This window comes from Alligator mississippiensis, chromosome 2 (genome assembly GCF_030867095.1).
Source record: "Alligator mississippiensis isolate rAllMis1 chromosome 2, rAllMis1, whole genome shotgun sequence".
Lineage (NCBI taxonomy): Eukaryota > Metazoa > Chordata > Crocodylia > Alligatoridae > Alligator > Alligator mississippiensis.
In genome coordinates, this window is record NC_081825.1 from 192629418 (window position 1) to 192647910 (window position 18493).

General features: G+C 43.5%; 1 protein-coding gene across 4 annotated transcripts in view; it reads left to right on the top strand.

Annotated features, from left to right (window-relative positions):
• ABCC8 (ATP binding cassette subfamily C member 8) overlaps positions 1 to 18493 on the top strand; it is a 154203-nt gene that overhangs the window by 100286 nt on the left and 35424 nt on the right. For all 4 annotated transcript variants that reach the window (XM_006277172.4, XM_019477068.2, XM_019477069.2 and 1 more), the window contains 6 exons: positions 301 to 399; positions 3171 to 3255; positions 4519 to 4599; positions 7590 to 7727; positions 15054 to 15179; positions 15894 to 15993. In XM_006277172.4, the coding sequence (XP_006277234.2) occupies positions 301 to 399; positions 3171 to 3255; positions 4519 to 4599; positions 7590 to 7727; positions 15054 to 15179; positions 15894 to 15993 (629 nt within the window). The remainder of the gene's footprint in view (positions 1 to 300; positions 400 to 3170; positions 3256 to 4518; positions 4600 to 7589; positions 7728 to 15053; positions 15180 to 15893; positions 15994 to 18493) is intronic.

An 18493-nucleotide genomic window follows, 5' to 3' on the forward strand; every position in this document is an offset into this window, starting at 1 on the left:
CCTGTCAGGGAAATCAGGCCTTGGCTTTTTGACCTGTTGATAGCCCCTCATAGTAAAATCAGTAGGGTTGTGTTGATTCTGCACTATGACATCTCCCCAACCCCATAATAGGGATGGGGACCTCGGGCTTTCACTAATGAAGAACCTCCAGCTACCATGATGCTAGGAAAGTGGCTAGAGGGAGGGATTAGTAAAGGCTGCATTGGTGAAGACTTGTTACTAGTTTCTGCTTCCTATTTTTATACTTACTATATTTTAAAGAACTCTGGACTGATAAGGTGACCATTCCTGTTTTTCCAGGAGAAGAGGATCAGTGGCATATGCCTCTCAGAAACCATGGCTGCTCAATGCTACTGTGGAAGAGAACATCACTTTTGAAAGCCCCTTCAACAAACAAAGGTAATGAGTTTCAGCACCTTTCAGATAAAAATAAGGGAAGAATTAATTAGAATTAATTACCATTCACAGAGATGACTAACTTGGCTTCTTATGATAAACAGACTATATTCTCCTTCCTGCTGTGCTTCCCCTCCTTTTGCATCAGATAATGGTTGCTTGGGCATGGCTGTGCTGTATGGGATCCTATTCACACCAGTAACTTTGTGCTGACCACAGACATAATAGAGCTAGTTTCATATAAGAAGTGTCTGTCTATTCAGATAGTAATCAATGGGCTCCCAAAAGGGCATAATTTCAAGATAGAGAGGTTAATCATTCTCCTGCCATTCCTGTGCACATGGAAAGGAACACTGAGTTGATCAAAAAGTTATAGTAGATACCACCAGTGAATGCACTCTTCCTTGTCAAAATAGAGGTGGTTGCTAAATTTCTGTTCTTAGTCAGTCTGTTTTTACTTAGATATAGTCAAATCAAAATTTCCTACCCTAGGCAGACAAAATGAGCCTGATTCTGGTGCCATTTGCACTTCTTTAATTTCTGTGACGTCAGTGAAGATAATCCAGATTTATACTAGTATAAGTGAGCTCAAAAACAGGCCTGATGCCTCCAGCCCCAGTGTCCATGTGGGTTTGGCTCTAAGAACCAGACCATTAACATCAATGAGAATGCTGGCTGTGTAGGAGAAAAGTGAGTCAAATTCTTCTTTCCAACAGAACACTGAGAGGGTATCTACACATGCAATGAACATGAAGCAATAAACTCTGGAGTAGTCTGAGCCAGAGTAAACTACTCCCAAGTGCAGCATTTATATGTGTGCCCAGGACAGCAGGAATTTGAGCTGGGGTGGAGCAGCTTACACCTGGCCACTTAGTCCTGGGCTCTGGGTGGTGGCATCAGGCAGTAGAGGGACTGCCTGGGGCACAAGGTGCTGAAAGTGTAGAGCCACATGGCTAGGTGGCAGGCAAGAGTCTGGCCCCCAGCTGGCTGGTCTCACTAGGCACAATTTATACCTGCAATCAGTGTCTACACGTGTGTTTAAGCACAGTAAATTACCCCAGCATACTGTCGAGGACAGTACTATCTTAATATGATGTAAATTAGTTCAGTGCGGCCTAATACTATCACACATGTAGAAGGTGATGCTTTACTTCACAGCTAATTATTCTACTTAAAGCACATATGTAGACATGGCTTGAGAGAGTTGTGCTCCTGCAGTGATGAGACTCTGGTTTTAAAGGGTGTTTATACAAGTGCACCAGGGGAGGAGGGGTGCTTTAATTGGAGCCACTCTGAGAGCCGCTCTAATTAAAGCACCCAGAGCACCTCATATATCAGCATCCCTGCACTTCAAAATGGTGGATGGGGTGCTTTAGATAAAGTGCCCCACTGCCATTTTGAAGTGCGGGGATGCTGATACATGAGACGTAGGAGGCTGCTGAAGTGCAGTAATTGCCACATTCCAGCAGGCTCAATTAATCGAATCTGTTCCAATGCAAGCTGATATCAGTGGGCATATCTCTACATGCAATTAATGTGAAGCAATAAACCCCCCAGAGTTTATTGTTCTGGAGTTTATTGCTCCCAGGTGTGCCATTTGAATGTGCACCTGGGACCACAACACGTTGATCCAGGTTGGAGCAGCCCCAGGGGTCAGCTCGTCAGCCTGGAGCTGTTCCCCTCAGCTCAACGTGCTGTGAAGTGTCTGGCTGGGGAATGAGGGTGTTTCACTGTGGGGCTAGCCAGCAGGTGGCCCCTACACTGAAAGCATCCTTGTGCCCCAGCGATCCAGGGCAGCATCTACATATATGATACTGAGGAGTAAAACACTCTTCTGCAGAAAAGTACTTGTATTTAGAAATAGTACCCTGCTGTGAAATTAATTAGTTTACTCAAGCCTAATAGGGGCACACATGTAGACGTGTAATGTCTACTGCAGGGCTAATTAGTCAACTTGATTAATCCAGTCTGCTGGAGCTTGACAATTACTGCGCTCCAGCAGCCTCCTGTGTCTCATGTTTCAGCGTCCCCACACTTCAAAATGGTGGCAGGAGCAATTTAGCTGAAGCTCTTTTGACAAGCTTTAGATGAAGCACCCCCACTGCCATTCTAAAGCGGAGATGCTGAAGCAGACGCAGAGCCCAAGGCTGAGTGGCCCTCTTGTAAACTGCTCCACCTAAGTTCAAATTGCTGCTGTCCTGGGCGCACATATAGTCACTGCACTTGGGAGTATTTTGCTCTGGCTCAAACTATTCCAGAGTTTATTGATTCATGTTAGTTGCATGTGTAGATACCTTCTCAGTGTTCTATTAGAAAAGTGAGTGTATATATACACGTGTATACATATATGCACAATATAATTATTTATGCTACATATTTATAGTGAATAAATACTATTTCTTATTCCATTGTAGCTATGACATGAACAAATCAGGAAACTAAGGCCCTGATTCTGGAAACACAATAACATTTAAGAGTAACTGCACCGTGAAAGAAGCGGTGCTTGTTTTGTCTATTTTTAGACTCAATGTTTTAAATTGGCCTGGGAAGCTGATCTTAAATGCTTTGTTAGCTGAAATGGTATTTACTTGCTTGTGATTAAAAGAGATCCCATTAGAACAATTAGTGCCTAACAAACAAGGCTTTTCCACTGTGTGATTTTTTCCAGCCGGTTAATCTTTGTTCCTTTGCAGGTAGGAAATGTGAAAGTCTAGCAGTATCTGTGTGGATTTACAGCACTTTTTTTTTTTTTTTTTTTTTTTTTTTTTTTGCAGATACAAAGCAGTAATTGATGCTTGCTCCCTTCAGCCTGATATTGACATTCTTCCTCATGGAGACCAAACCCAGATTGGAGAGAGGGTCAGTAACCATCTACAAGGGGTTATTTTTCATAGGGGTTTGTTTTGTTTTTTGGGGTTTTTTTGTTAAGCCTTTAGGCTTTTTTTTTTTTAATCTTAGAGGCTTTGTTGGCAATGAAAGCAGTCTTTGAGTTAAACATATTTTTAGGTCATTAGACTGAAACCCCATTGCTTGGTAAACATAAAAATGGTTGCTGTTTGTATGAGATATACTGGTTTAAATGATCTCCTGTCAGAATGTTTTTCAGTAGTCCCTAGTTTCTATCTTAAATATCTGTCCTGACTTCACTGTGTGTAATTTGGTCTCTGCAGGAATAAAAGTAAAAGTTAGGCTTATGTTTGACACACCTTCTATCTGAAGATGTAAAGTGATTAACATCTAATGAATTAAGCTATAACACACCCTGCTGGAAGAAGTGGAGAAGTTAAATACCTTGCCCAAGGCAAGTTTGTGGCAAGGCTGGGGATACAGCCCAGATCTCATTTTACAGGCAGATCATGCTTCATACAGCATGGCTTGCTTTTGGGATTAAAAATCACCAATTGCAGTTTAGTCATATAATACAAACTTTATACGTTAGGTAACCAAAGCAGCATCAAGCATTGCAGAAATCTTCATAGACATCCAGAATATTCTTAGACCTGATGTTTCTTGAATTAGGGAGAGTATAATTGAAAATATATTGAAAACATTTTGGGGGATTTTGTAAGGAAACAAATATGTATAAGCAATCTCTATCCTTTCTTTCTATTTCACCAGAAGTTTCAAAGGCAAACTGTCTTAAGTAATAGACACCCAGCTGCTTCCACATTTTGAAATCTGGCCTAATTCACTTAAAAGTACTTTTGATAATGCTGAAATACATATACAGAAAGGAGGACAAACATTTAAAAAGCCACTTTCAGCATATAATTGAGATTATTTAGACCTTTCCTCTTAGCTCATAAGAGAAAATGTGGAACATTTCAGCAAGTCAGTGTAATCTGAAGGAAAAGCTTTAATAATGTTTACAATACTGTACATATAGCCCAGAATTCAAAATGGAGAGGTCCAGTTTTCCTGGCAACTAATGTGCTGTTTTTTCTAGTTGAATTGCAAGACTACAAAAAGTTATTCCTGGGCTCTTTCCATCCTTAATCTTTTTTCCACATCATCATTAACAAAGAAACATTTCAGCCATAGAATTAGATTAACATTTCAGCCATAGAATTAAATTAACAATTCTGTGATCAATTGTTTATTGTTTTATTGGCATATCTCCAGGGTATTAATCTTTCTGGAGGGCAGCGCCAGCGCATCAGTGTGGCCAGAGCACTTTATCAGCAGACAAGCGTTGTGTTCCTGGTAAGGACCATTATCTGTGTGCTGTAAATCATAGTACTATGTATAATCATTCAGGATTTTTAACAGGGCAGCACACAAAGTTCTGTTTCTCTGAACCACTCCTAATGTGCACCCTTTATTTTACCTGACATACAATGTAAAAATATAAAGTCTGCATCCACAGGTTCAAATGATCTCGGAGAATTCTTCAAGGTTTGTTCTCCTGGTAGAAAAACTTTACTGGAGATACCTGAACAGACATGTTGAGCACCTGAAGAGCAAATAGCTGTCAGTGCTGATGCTGCACAGCTAGGGATCCCCTGTGCATAAATCTCAGTGTGTGCACTGCAGACTGTTTTGTCTGCCTTGCAACAGAATTGCAAAACTGCATAAGGATGTCCTGACTGGCTGACCTGGAATGCTCAGGGTTAGCCTGTGTCTTCCTGCAGCAATACGTGGGATTGTAAAGGAGGTGTATTCTGCTCCCTGCTTGGCTGGGAGCAGTGGAATTCAGCAAGCTGTTGCTGTCTTCCCATGAGAGTGGGGGAAAGGGGGTGACAAAGCATCCTGGGATGCTGGATGACTGTGCTGTGGCTTCTCTCAAAAGGGTAAGTTGTACAGCCATTCACTCTCCCAGGAGTGATTCAACCCTGGTTGTTCCCATGTTGTTTTCCCCCCGTACTGGCCATTTTCACTCTGTGAGGAAAATCCTGAATGTCTGTACACTCGTTATTTCCCCTGGGAAAGCAGCGACTTTTCCAGGAGAAACTGAATACCTGTACAACAGCCACCCTTAAATACGACAGGTGAACAGATAGCTATGAAGATAAAAAATATACAAGCTGTGGAGTTAACTCTTCAGTATCAGATGAAATTCTGCTTTGACACTTTCATTTATTTTTTCACAATTAGAGGTTTAACATCCACAGTGTATGTAAAAATATCCCAAGTTATCCCAGCAATAACATTAATGTCATCCTGTGTTAGACATCTCTCCTGCAGAGAAACAAGCTCCTTGCTCACCTGGCATGGCTTTTGATATATCCTACCCCCACATGAGTGAAGCTGCTATGGTGAGAGTGAAGAGGCCTTTGAACTAGTGCCTAGGAAACCAAAGTACATACTACACACTGGTGGGTTTATTGTCTCTGTCAGCTGAGAGCTTCTTTTTGAAGCCTAGTTCTCAAGGTCATAGCCTTTTGAAGATGCTCTGCAACTGAGTTAAATTAGCATTGCATGCTAGCCATGTGGATATAGCCATGTGTCACGCATCTTTTCCCAGGAGCTGAGAAAGGGCAGAGTCACAGGCCTCTCCCCAGGACTGACGAGTAAGTTGCATGACAACTGCACGACTCCTCCTAGTGACTTAAAATCCTTTCACAACACCAGCTACTTATAGTGGGCCGGCAGAGGTATATAGTAGTCTGGCCAAGTGCTGCAGTGGAGCAGAGCTAATATGGGGCCTCCATCTGTCAATAACAGAGCATCATTGCATAGACCAATGATTTCTCAACCTTTTTTAGACTCAAGGCACCCCTCAGAAAATGCCAGCTCTTAGCTTTCACTTGTTTTTTGGCTACAGAAAAATATTAGGTCAGTTCTTCTGTGCAGAAACTCAGAAAGATCACAACAATGATTTTAACAGTGCGAATTCTTGTTTGAAATCTCTGGGTTTATCTTGTGAATCATGCTTGCACACCTAACAGTGCTAACATTTTATAATACCCTGTGGACCCTTGAAAATATCTCATGGCACCCTGGTTGAGAATCATGGGTTCTGAGCCAAATCAGAAGAACAAGGGAACTCAGAAAACCAACTGATAATTTCATATATGGTTTTTAACATTACTCAGATTTTGGCTGTAATATTACCAAGAACTTTATGTGGAAGTGGGTGACTGTCACACTATGCTGTGTTTTGAGAAAATGCTCCTTGTGTGAGGTTACCATTACATACATGCTACAATATTCATCACCATTTATTTCCCTCATATTACTATTTTAATCAAGTATGTAAGAAAACCAAATGCAATTACATATATGGTCACAAGTAAAAATGTAGTTCAAAAGTAATCTCAATACAAAATTAGTCCAAAATTCAGGAAGAAAGAGTAATTTTGTTCCCATTGAATTCGATGTTCATGACAGAAAGTGGAGTTAACCCAATTCTCAGTGCTTTTTGAAAATCCAACCCAGAAGTCCACTACGTGGATGGAGGAAAGAGCAAATTTCCAAGTGAAAAAGAATCCGTACCTTTATCATAATAAATAACATCCAGTGAAAAGACCATGTAAATCTTACCAACAATATTAGTACCAGTAGCCACAGCCCATATATCTGTAACTCAATATAAACAGGATCAAATAAGTAAATCCTGAAGACAAAAATATAAGTTTGCTCCTTCCTCAATCAATCTGATGAAAATCAGTGAGCCAATAGGACAAAATGAATCTAATTTCCTCTATTTAGTTGTTAAAGTAAACATCTGCTCCAGATCATAGAAATGATCAAGCTTTCTGCCATGGTGGTTTTTCAATAATGAAATTATGTTTTCTAATAAGTGGGAAAAAAATACCTTACCAGCAGGAAAACATGTTGCCAAGTAAAATTAAGTTTTGATTATACTCAATTTCTATGGAAGTTTCTGATACATATACCCTCAACTTAGTCAACTACCCTGGGTTGGGTCTGTCAATCTGCACAGTGCAACTTAAGAAACTGGTTGTGCCCCTGTGCACTAAATAAACTGAAACACAGGTTCAGCTAATATTACTATATTTCAGATTAACTTCAAAAGAATAACTCCTGCTTTATTATTGGCTGTCTGAAAAGCCACAGCGTAATTTTGATTTACTGATAATCTTTTTGTTATCAGTATTGATCCAACTGATTTTGCTGATAGCAGCATCAATGTTAATATGTATAATTTCTATTACATCCTTTAGAAGCCAGGCTGCAGCAATGTGGTGCATAGCTAATTTTTTTTCCATTCCCCACCTGCCCGTGCATAGGATGATCCATTTTCTGCTTTGGATATCCATTTAAGTGACCATCTTATGCAAGAAGGAATCCTGAAAATGCTAAGAGAAGACAAGAGGACAATTATCCTTGTCACTCACAAACTACAGTACCTACCCCATGCTGACTGGGTAAGAAAGTTGTCATCTTTTCACTTCTCTTGTTATAGCAGGGCTCTTATTGCATTTCAGCATCATCTGGATGTCTTAATATGAGTTTCCAGTTTCAGACATATTTAAATAATTTATGCTGGCTACCTTGGGAGGCTAGGTGCTCAGCACTTTATGAAAATCAGTTCCCTTTTCAGTTATCTTCATCACCTAAAAACACTAGTCACTTTTAAAAAAAAGTTCTCTTTACAGCCTTGAAACAATTCAGTTATCAGAAAATGAACAGAGTTGTTCATGTCTTTGACATTATTGTGCAATTATTTTGCAGAAGGAAAACTACAAGAAAACTGAGGTGAAGGGAGAAGAAAATAGACACTTCAGGCACAGACAGAAGTAACAACTCAGTCTGGCCATAGAAAGTGGTCTATAGCTTGTGACCCAACACAAGTGTACAGCTGCAGACTTATTCAAAAATGGCCAATTGGGTGAAATTCTGAACCCTCAGTGCAAAAGGAGTCAGATGAAGACATTTCAAAACAGAGCATCTTCTATAACTGCTGTCTGCCTGCCTGCCAGCCAGTCACTGTTTTCAGAATGGGAGGGGGAAAATGGAGTGGGAGGAATTCAGTCTGGGGGAGTTTCAGCTGCCACTGGAGGGTGGGGTAGGTGTGGTGGGGCCCCTGAGGTGTGGGGGGGAGGCTCCAATTCACCCACCCCACACTCCAGCACTGGCTGGGGAACCCTTAGAATGAGCTTCCTCTGCTCCCTTCCCCCCTCCCGTTCTGAAAACTTTGCAGCCTTGCAGGGAGGCAGGGCTGTTGCTGGGGGAAACCGGCGGCAGGCTGGCAGCCAGCAGTTAGATTACCCTTCCCCCTGGAACCAACAGTGAACTTCTGTTTGGTCCAGGGATTGTTATAACTCAGAACACTTCCTGCAAAGTGTTCCCAGTTACAGTGGGGAGTTGCACTTCTGTCTGCATCTGAATTCCTGGGTTACTTTAATACTAAATGACACATCACAATAGGCACTTTACTTTTCAATATTCTAATATAATAAAAGGCTTTGTCTGTCTGTCCTTAAGGCTTTTGCTCAACTGCACATGCGCCAATTGGCTGTGCAGCGGGGTGGCCAGGGTCAGGACCAGCTGCGTTAAAACGGGAGCCCCTCCCCTGCACCACCTCCTCCTGCAGCAGCCGGTGTGGCAGCTCCCTCTGCCCCACCTCCACATGTGGCAAAAAAAAAAAAAATTGCCACGAGCACTTTACAAGCAGCAGGGCCAGGGTTGCACCTGAATGGGAGCAAAAGTAGGGGGAGCAGGGTTGGACCCGAGGAGGTGGGGGTGGACCCAAAGTGGGGGAGCGTGGGGAGCAGGGTTGGACCCAAAGTAAGAGGAGGAGGAGTGGGGTCAGACCCGAACTGAGGGGGGTCGGACCCGAACAGGGGGGAGAGGGAGGGGGTTGGGCGGGGTCAGACCTGAACCAGGGGGAGGGAGGGTAGGTTCAGACCTAAACTGGGGGGAGGAGGGGGAGCAGGTTCAGACCTGAACCGGGGGGAGGGGGTGGGCCATGGCCAGGGTCAGACCCGGACAGGGGGTGGGGGTGGACACAAGGGGGTGGGGGGTAGAGTCAAACCAAAGGAGGGTGGGGTCAGACCTGAATGGGGAGAGGGGGGCAGGATTAGACCCAAAGTGGGGGCGGGGGGGGGGAGGGGTGCGGGTTAGGATGCAGGCTCTGTCCCTGCTGGCCCCCCTTCCCCATCATTCTTAATGGGCAATTTGCTAGTACCTTTTGTAACATTCTATTTAATTATTGAATTATACATTTTGTATCTTATTGCCTCTATGGAAAGGTGTGCTTTCATATGATGACTCATATAGTCACAAACCCCAGAGATATGGCTAATCAGCTGGGATAGGAAAGGATTTTTTTTCATAGAATCATAGAAAGTTAGAGTTGGAAGAGACCTCAGGAGGTCATCTAATCCAACCCCCTGCTCAAAGCAGGACCATCCCCAAGTAGATCATCCCAGCCAAAGCTTTGTCTAGCTGGGTTTTAAAAACCTCCAAGAATGCAGCTTCCCCCTCCTCTCTGTTCCAGTATTTTATTACCCTCCTAGTGAGAAATTTCTTCCTAAAATCTAACCTAAACTTCCCTTGCTGCAACTTGAGACCATTGCTCCTTGTTCTGTCATCTGCCACCACTGAGAACAGTCTAGCTCTATCCTCTTTCAAGTCACCCTTCAGGTAGTTGAAGGCTGCTTGCTATGAAGTCCCCTCTGTCTCCTCTTCTCTAGACTAAATAAACCCAGTTCCCTCAGTCTTTCCTCATAAGTCTGTGGTCACCAACCAGTGGATCTCGATCCACCAGTAGATCTCGTAGCTTCTTGGAGTAAATCCAAGGCTAGGGTAGGGGGCTGAGTGCCCATGTGCATGCACGCAAGCACCCCAGCCCAGCAGGTCAGTCCATGGGGGAGGGGAGGGGTCGGGGCTAGATCAAGGCCCCAGCAGTGAGAGACTATGCCGTAGAGGCAGGAGCAAGGATAAATTGAGTAGGGCCCTGGCCTGGTGAGATTTACTTGCTGGGGGGGTGCACCCCCAAATAATTTTTTCTCCCTCTGCCTCAATCTGCCCCCCCATTCCCTCCCCACAGACTTACCTGCTGGGCAGGGGATGGGGAGAGCGGTGGCAGTAGCACACAGTAGAACTTGGGTTGCTTTTAAATGCCAAAGGTGATCACCTACTTTAAAAGGTTGGAGACCACTGTCATAAGTCATGTTCCCCAGCCCCTGAACCATTTTTGTTGCCCTCCACAGGACTGTCTCCAATTTGTCCATATCCTTTCTGTAGTGGGGGCCTATCTCCCCTGCCATTTTCTTTTCCTGCCCTTTTAATTGTTTGTGTTTCTGTATCATATCTTCTTCTTTGATTCCAAAACACCACTGTTGTTAGTTTGCAACATCATTATTTTCTGCAGCAACAAATTCATGTCACTAACTAAAGAAGACTAATATAAGCCTTCAAGTCTCCCAGGCAGGAGCCTGATTTTAAGTCATTGAAGACCTATGACTGTTGTTTCTATCATGACCAAACTACTTTGAAGTTAAGGGTGGGGAGAGGAGAAGGGATGGTTTTATTAGAAGCTACAACAGGATTTTATTTAGGAACAAGACTTTAGCCAAGGAATTTAACAATTAATTTTCAAACTAATGCTTAGGGCTAAACCGTGTTGCAAAGATGCAGCCTAGAATAAGAGAGAACAAACTGGTGCAACACCTTCTACCAGTTTGCTCAGGCTATATATACTTACTCATCGTGGGATTATTTTACTAGAATATCACATGCCTTCCTGATCCTAAGGATTGATTATTGCAATTAAGTTTCCTATCAGGATTCATCTGCCATTTGCTAATACCACATAGTTATCCTCTATCTGAGCAACTGTAATTATAATGCATTCTTCATTCTTTATAATGTCTACTCTGACCTGCTCTTTGGGTCATGTACCAGTAGCTTTGTTTTCAGGGCAGTACCATAATGAAGGAGAAAAGTAATTTCGCCTTTGCTCAGGTTGATTCCTAGGATATACAGTTCTCTCCATCCTGACATGCATCCCTGTCCTCCCCATTTTTAAGCAGTACCTAGAGCCTCCTTGCCAAAAATTATATTTTTTGCATAAAGACAACTGATTAAGTCAGGTTAGTATTTTTCCCTTTTCCAACCTCTTCTCAGGCTTTAGAGACATCTTTGTTGCCATGATTTGACATTTTATGTGAATTATTTTATTAACATTATGTAAACTTATTATTTTTTTAATAAACTTAAGCATGATGTTATGCAAGTTTATGTGCTATGCAGGTTAAGTATTTACAGATGGAACCTTTAATAAAACATCTGATTAGGTCAGAATATGTAGTCTTTTCTTCGGAAAATACTCCCATTAAAGCCAACAGGAATTTTGCCTGAGTCAGAACAAAATAATTTGGACTAATTATTGCCACAGTTCATTAATAAACATCTCAAAAACTTATATAATTTGAATTATAGATGTCACTTGTAAACAGCTGGGCAGAATCCCCAAAGGAGTAGTTTATTTTTCCCACTGTGGAAATTTTTAGCCAAAACAACACTAGTTGTCAATTTTTTAATGAAAATTAACATCTAAAATATTTTTGTTCAAAACTTGAAGTGTTTCCATACATCAGTGCAATGCCAGTGACTCAGAGAGGGAGAAAGTTCAGATGCCTACTATTCCAGTTCTCCACCAGGGGATGGTTTTCTGGTCATACTATATCTGCCATAGATCAGCTCCCATGGTGTACTGGGAGAGACAGTACACCATGGGAGCTGATATATACCTAATGAACCAGAGACAAGGAAAGCATGAGGGACACAAATTATAGCTTCACCACAGCAGCAGAACTAAAACGTTTTTATCATCAGTCATTCAGTTGTTCAACTGGAGACTGAATTTTTTGTGGAAAGTAGATGGCGTTCGAAAAAAATCACATTATGTCTAGTCCGCAGTTTTCCATTTTAAAACAGTTTGGGTGGAAAATTTCACCTAGCCCCATTCCTGAGAGTCACTGAGCCACCTTAAGCCCTAGTGAGTTCAGCTGAAGTTATTGGTTGAAGATGCTGTGTTTTTTTTTTCCCTTTCATACCAGTTTATCAGAGTAATTCTATGAGACTTGATATAATTACAGTGCTATCAAGCTGTGTACATGAGAGCAGAAGGGGTGGCACTGGCATGTAATTAATAGTTATGTGAGGGGGCAGAGTACCCTCCAGGCTTGGCTCCAAAGTTATAAAATAATTTCCTCTGAAATGTGCTTCTCTCTCATCTAATATGTATTATTGGAAAGCTTTAATCACCAGAATCCCCTAGAATTTCCCAGGGGCCCTCAATATTGAAAAGTCTGTGGAATGTGTACACTTAAGTGTAACAGCAGAATGAGAGCTGAGTGTCAGTACAGCTTGTCACTAAAAGCCTGTCCTTTCATTTAATGTGGTGACAGCTCTAAATTTGCAGGTTGTTATCATGATAATGACCTCTGTTTCAAGTTATGCACTCTTCAGTTTGCCAGAAGGGCAGCTAATCCTCCTCTTTGCTATTGCATCTTTTCTCATCTCTAAGGCTGAATACAGATGTCACTTTTGTTTTATCATAAAAGTATTTGTGGTGGCACAAGGGCCAAGCAAACAAGCAACCATGCCCATCATCATGCAACAAATGCTCAACATTTGTGGGTATGACATAGGTAGTATAAAATTGTGCTGCCTTTTTTACAGCAGACATCTGTTTGCTTTATGGTGGGGGAGTATGGGCATCCTGGAGCTACCTGCGCTTCCAGATGGCCTGGGGTAGGTGCTTCTGAGGCCTCAAGGACCTGATCCTGCTTTCCCCTGGAATTATTCCCATTTCCAGATCTTGCTATATCAGACCCCTGAAGCCATGGAGATGCCTGCCCAAGTTTCTCTTATCTGCAGACAGACTCATGCTCTGGGAATCCCTGGGCATGTATCATAGGGTATGCCACTGCAAATAAGGGAACTTCAGGTTCCCCACTTGCAGACATTCATCCCAGGAATGCCCTGAAAGGAGATTCCCCAGGCATGCATATTGTGTGGCCCCACCTCAACTTGGGAAATACCTCTGCAAATAGGGGAACCCCAGGGTCCCCCATTTGTAGCTGTCCCACAAGATCAGATCCCTGATGCCCTGGGAGCCTTGCAGCAGGTGACGATTAGGTGGCCCATTGAAGTGGATCCACTGTACTGGATCCCAGCACAGCAGATTTGCTTCATTGGGTGACATCTATTTATAGCCTGAGGGAGAGTTATGCAAGGAACAAAGAAAAGAAAAAAAAATAACCTTCCTCATGGACGTGGGAGGTTTAAAAAGAGAGAGTCAAAAGAAAAATGGATTTTATGTTGTGTCCTTTGAAAAAAAATGTTTGTTTAAGCACAAAGGGGAAAACATATGTCTGGGTATCACAGCCCACAGAACTAAGGTGAAATAAATGGAAAAACGATGAAGTCCAGTGAAATGCCTTCTTTACCACTGTACCTGTTACAGCCAGTTATACCAGTGCAAAAGAGGACAGGGCAAAATGGTATCAGATGGGAATGACAGGGTTTTACACCTACTTTACAGTTCACAACAGAGTTTATTTTTCCTGGGTGCAGCATTTAGATATGTGCCCAGGACTGCAGAACATCGAGCCAGGGCAGAGCAGCCATGGGCTGGCAGAGGGTCCGAGGTTCAGCAGCAGAGGGGCTGGCTGGGGTATGAAGGTACTACAGTGGGGGGCTCAGCAGCAGGCATCCCTGACACTGTAGCACCCTCATGCCCCAGTCACCATCTGCATGTGCTTTGTGGTGGCATAAATTACTCCACCATAGGATAGTACTTGTCCTGGACAGTACTATCCTATGGTGGAGTTACTTAATTTACTGTTCCATAATATGGGTGCATGTGTAGACAGTGACGTTTTACTGTGGAGCTAATTAATCAACTCCACAATAAAGTGCACATGTAGCCACACCATTAAGTGTTCTCAGGGCAGCTTCATTAGCTTTGTTATTGAAGTTATACAGATGGGTTAAGTTGGTTGTCCAAAAGCATGTAGCAAGTTAGTAGCAGGGGACTGAAGTACAGGAAGTTCCTGGCTATTTCCCCTCTAATACAGCAGTGCCACATTTCTTCAGTGCAGCATGTCAATGCTTTAGTAATTCAAGTGATAAATAGTAACATTTCATTTTATGTGAGTTCTATATTCAAATTTGTGTTCAGTTCACTGGCTCATGCCACCTGCTATGAGTTTATGATCATGATAATTAGCACATCAAGCACAGGATTGTTCTAAGGAAATATGCAATTAATATAAAATAAAGATGTTTTGAAGTTAGCTGTTTTAAACTAACAGTGGGAAGGAATCACAGCTCAATTGCTAATGACTCACATTTCACATTTTTAATATATCTAGATCTGTGGGATCTAAAAGAAAAGTCGGCTTTAAAAAAAGAGAAGGTTTGTGCAATAGGCTGAGTTCATCTAGTGCACCTTTGGGGAATATAGTGCTGTATACTGAATCTTTTCAAAGTCCTCTCTCTAAGTGGTGCATGATGGAGAGTCTGCAGTATGCTGAAATGAGAAATGTCTTGAGTCATACCATAAAGTAGGATATCCTTTTCCTTTAATTTATAAAGGTCTTGATGATATCCAAACTGATTCATAGAATGGTCTTGTATTTTAATATTTTTTTTAGTGGCCACATCACTGATAGCAAACTCCATAAATACAGTTTAATATAATACTTCCTTGACAACTTGTATTTTTGACTTCTTAGATAATTGCAATGAAGGATGGAACCATTCAAAGAGAAGGGACTCTCAAGGACATTCAGAAATCGGAGACTGAACTCTTTGAACACTGGAAAACACTCATGAATCGACAGGACCAAGACCTAGAGAAGGTTATTATAAGATGAGCTCCCAACTTCTTTTGTAACTGTTCTTTACATGGAAAACATTTTAATTTGAAAAAAATGCAATGGTTGAAATACTGTGTCACTGAACATAATTGGAATAAAATGTTATAATTTGCTCTATTTATGCCAAATTTTACTTCTGGGTTTATCAGACCTTCTCCAATGTATGTAGCATCTAAAACTACATTGCTTATTATTGCAAAATGGGGAATTTTCTTGCATACGGAATATGGAAGCCATTAAGTATAAACAGGAGTGAATCAATAATGTACAAGAATAGTTATGTTTTAAAGATAAATGATGCAGATATTACCCACTGTATTGCATTTAATGTTTTTAGTACTTGTATAACAGGTCACTAATGATCAACAAATTAGATTTCATTAATTAGACTGGTACAAAGTAGGAAGAACTACATAGTTCTTACTCTAGCAGATGCTCTCTTCAGTGGGAGCTTTCCCCAAGAGGCCTGAGGAATGAAGATGCTAAAGTTGAATGAAATTAATGTCCTGCTCTTAATATCACCTTCTCATTTTATGCATTTTTGGATTTATATAGAGGTGACAGATCTACTATCCCTTTCTATTCTGATGTTCCCTTTCTTTCTACTGACACACTAATTTAGAAATATCTTTTGTGACCTCTATAAGTTTTTAGACACTTCATTGAAGCATACCTCATGCTTTGTTCTGCTTTTAGGAGACTATAATTGAAAGAAAAACTGTTTTGGAAAGGAAAAATCACCGGAGGACTACATGTTCTCGAGAAGCCCTGCTAAATGATGATGAAGAGGATGAAGGTAAGTAAGTTTGCCAATAAGCACCCTGATGCCTATTACCTATTATCCGCAGGCCTGTAGTACCCAGGACATGCCTGCACAGGTGGGGCAGTGTCTAGAGGGCACAGGCCCCAGGGATCAGGCCCAGGGTCCAGAGGCCAACTTGGGACAACCAACAAGCTGTCCCTGCCATGTGGCTGCACAAACTACCAGCCATGTGGCTCTGCACCAAGCAGAAGGCTGGCCCTTGGCTGATGCGGCTGACCAGGTGCAGTTTGTGCCTGAAATTAGTGTCTACATGTGAGCTACTGCACATTAGTTAATGTGCCTTTTTTTTAGCACTTACATGTATTGGTACATGCTTAAGAATAAGCATGGACTTTTAACTAGATTTCTGAAAAGAAGCTAACTTAAACAAGCATTTACCTTTGTTGAGCCAAATTCTCTTCTCGTGTAAAGAGCACAGTTGCACTGACTTAAGTGGAGTTTTGTCCCATCACATTAGCCCAGTAGTGCCCATGGCTGATTTATTTCCCTATAAAGAACATCTCTATATTTTGAAAGCTCTTCTACCCTCCTTTTGGGATAATTTCACTCAGACACACATGCACATGAAACATTTGATTAACAATCACAATTGCAAAGCTTGCTCTGCAGCTTTCAAACTACAAGGGTGGCTTTTAAGAACCCAGACCAGAGAAAGGGCATTCATTCTCTCTTTAAAAGAGAGAAGCAAAGGGCAGTTTAAAAAGGGTCCGCCGATGGCTTAACCTCAGTTTGTCCCAGCTCCAGTGAGAGACACACAGGCAGAAGCATGTTGCATCCCTGTAGAGCCTAGGGACCCCCAGGACCCTCCAGTGGGACCCCGACCCAGACTTCCAGCACAGCCAGAGGTAGGTGGGGCCCGCAGCAGGGAGGGAGAGACCCCAACCCCAGACAGCTGCGGGGCGGCTGAGTCAGAGCCGAGAAGGGACATGCCCCCCTGGCTCCTACTTCGCCCAGCCCCCAGGGAGCCACACAACCGGAGCCTCATGAACAGGCTCACTTGTCTGCCTGACGCACAAGTTAGTGAGGGAGTTTGGGCAGGAGGGTAAGCGGGGAGAGCCCCAGACCCTGCCTGTGAGCCCCTAGGGTAGGTAGTCAGTTAGGCAGACTACCACCAGTAAAATGCGGATGGGCATGCTCCTCGGGGCCTGCAGCCCCCCTCTCTGGCTCCTCAGAGCCCTCTACCCAGACGGATCCCATGGTTCCGGGCTCCACACAGATGGAACCCCTGGCTCTTGGCTGCGGGGGCTGCCTAACACTTTTGCAGGCTCTGGGGACTGGGAGCATGGCCACCTCCTCTTGTGAGGTCTGCTCCCTTTTGGGATCTCTGGTGTGCCAGCTGGAGGAGCTCCAGGCCGCAGTCCAGAGACTGCACACCATCAGGGATGGTGAATGGGAGATCGACTCCTACTACCAGGCCTTTCACCCCCTGGAGGCAGAGAGTAGACCAAGGTCACCTTCCAGGAAAAGAGAGGACTCAGGGACCTCTCATGCTGTCCAGCCAAGGGGTTGGATCAAGGTGATCAAGGGCCCCAAGGCCTGCTGCACCAAGGTCCCCACCCTGCTGGAACTTTGCAAAAGGTACGAACTTCTTGCAGCCCCAGCAGAGCCTGCTAAGCTGCCAGCTCCGGTAGGCAGCACAGGCTCAACTGTAGCTACCACCCCCACTCTCCCTAAGACAAAACGCAAAGTTCTTGTCGTGGGAGACTCCATCCTGAGGGGGACATCTGCCACCCCGACCCCTTAGCATGGGAAGTCTGCTGCTTCCCAGGTGCCCGTATCTGAGACATTGCAGAGAAGATCCCTGAGCTCCTTCAGCCCACTGAACACTACCCTATGTTCCTTATCCATGTGGGCACCAGTGACACGGCTCGGAGTGCTCCCAGCCGGGTCATGAAGTGCTACAGGGATTTGGGAGCGGAGCTAAAGGGGTTGGGGGTGCAGGTGGTGTTTTCTTTGCTCTTCCCAGTCTCGGGCTACGGGCTGAGGTGGGAGAGAAGGATTGAGGTAGTGAACCAAAGACTGCAGCGATGGTGTCATCGGGAAGGCTTCGGCTTCCATGACCACAGTCCACTATTTGGTGAGAGAGGCAGTGAGCTGCTGGGAAGAGATGGCCTCCACCTCTCTCCGCTGAGGAGGAGGCTCTTCTCAGCCAGATGGGCTGACCTGCTCCACTGGGCTTTAAACTAAGCCCATTGGGGGATGGGGGGACTACCGCCACTGCTGGCCCGCTGAGCAACCCTTGCAAAGCCAGCAGGTCAAGGCACTTAGGGGAGCCCACCCCTGCCTCAGCCCTGGAGCAAGTTATGGGCAAGGCAAGGGTCCCTAAAGGGGCACTTTCCTGCCTGTACACAAATGCCAGGAGCTTGGGGAATAAACAGGAGGAACTTGTCCTCCTGCTTAACACAGATAATTACAATGTCATAGGGATAACAGAGATCTGGTGGGACTCCACCCATGACTGGACCAGGGGTAT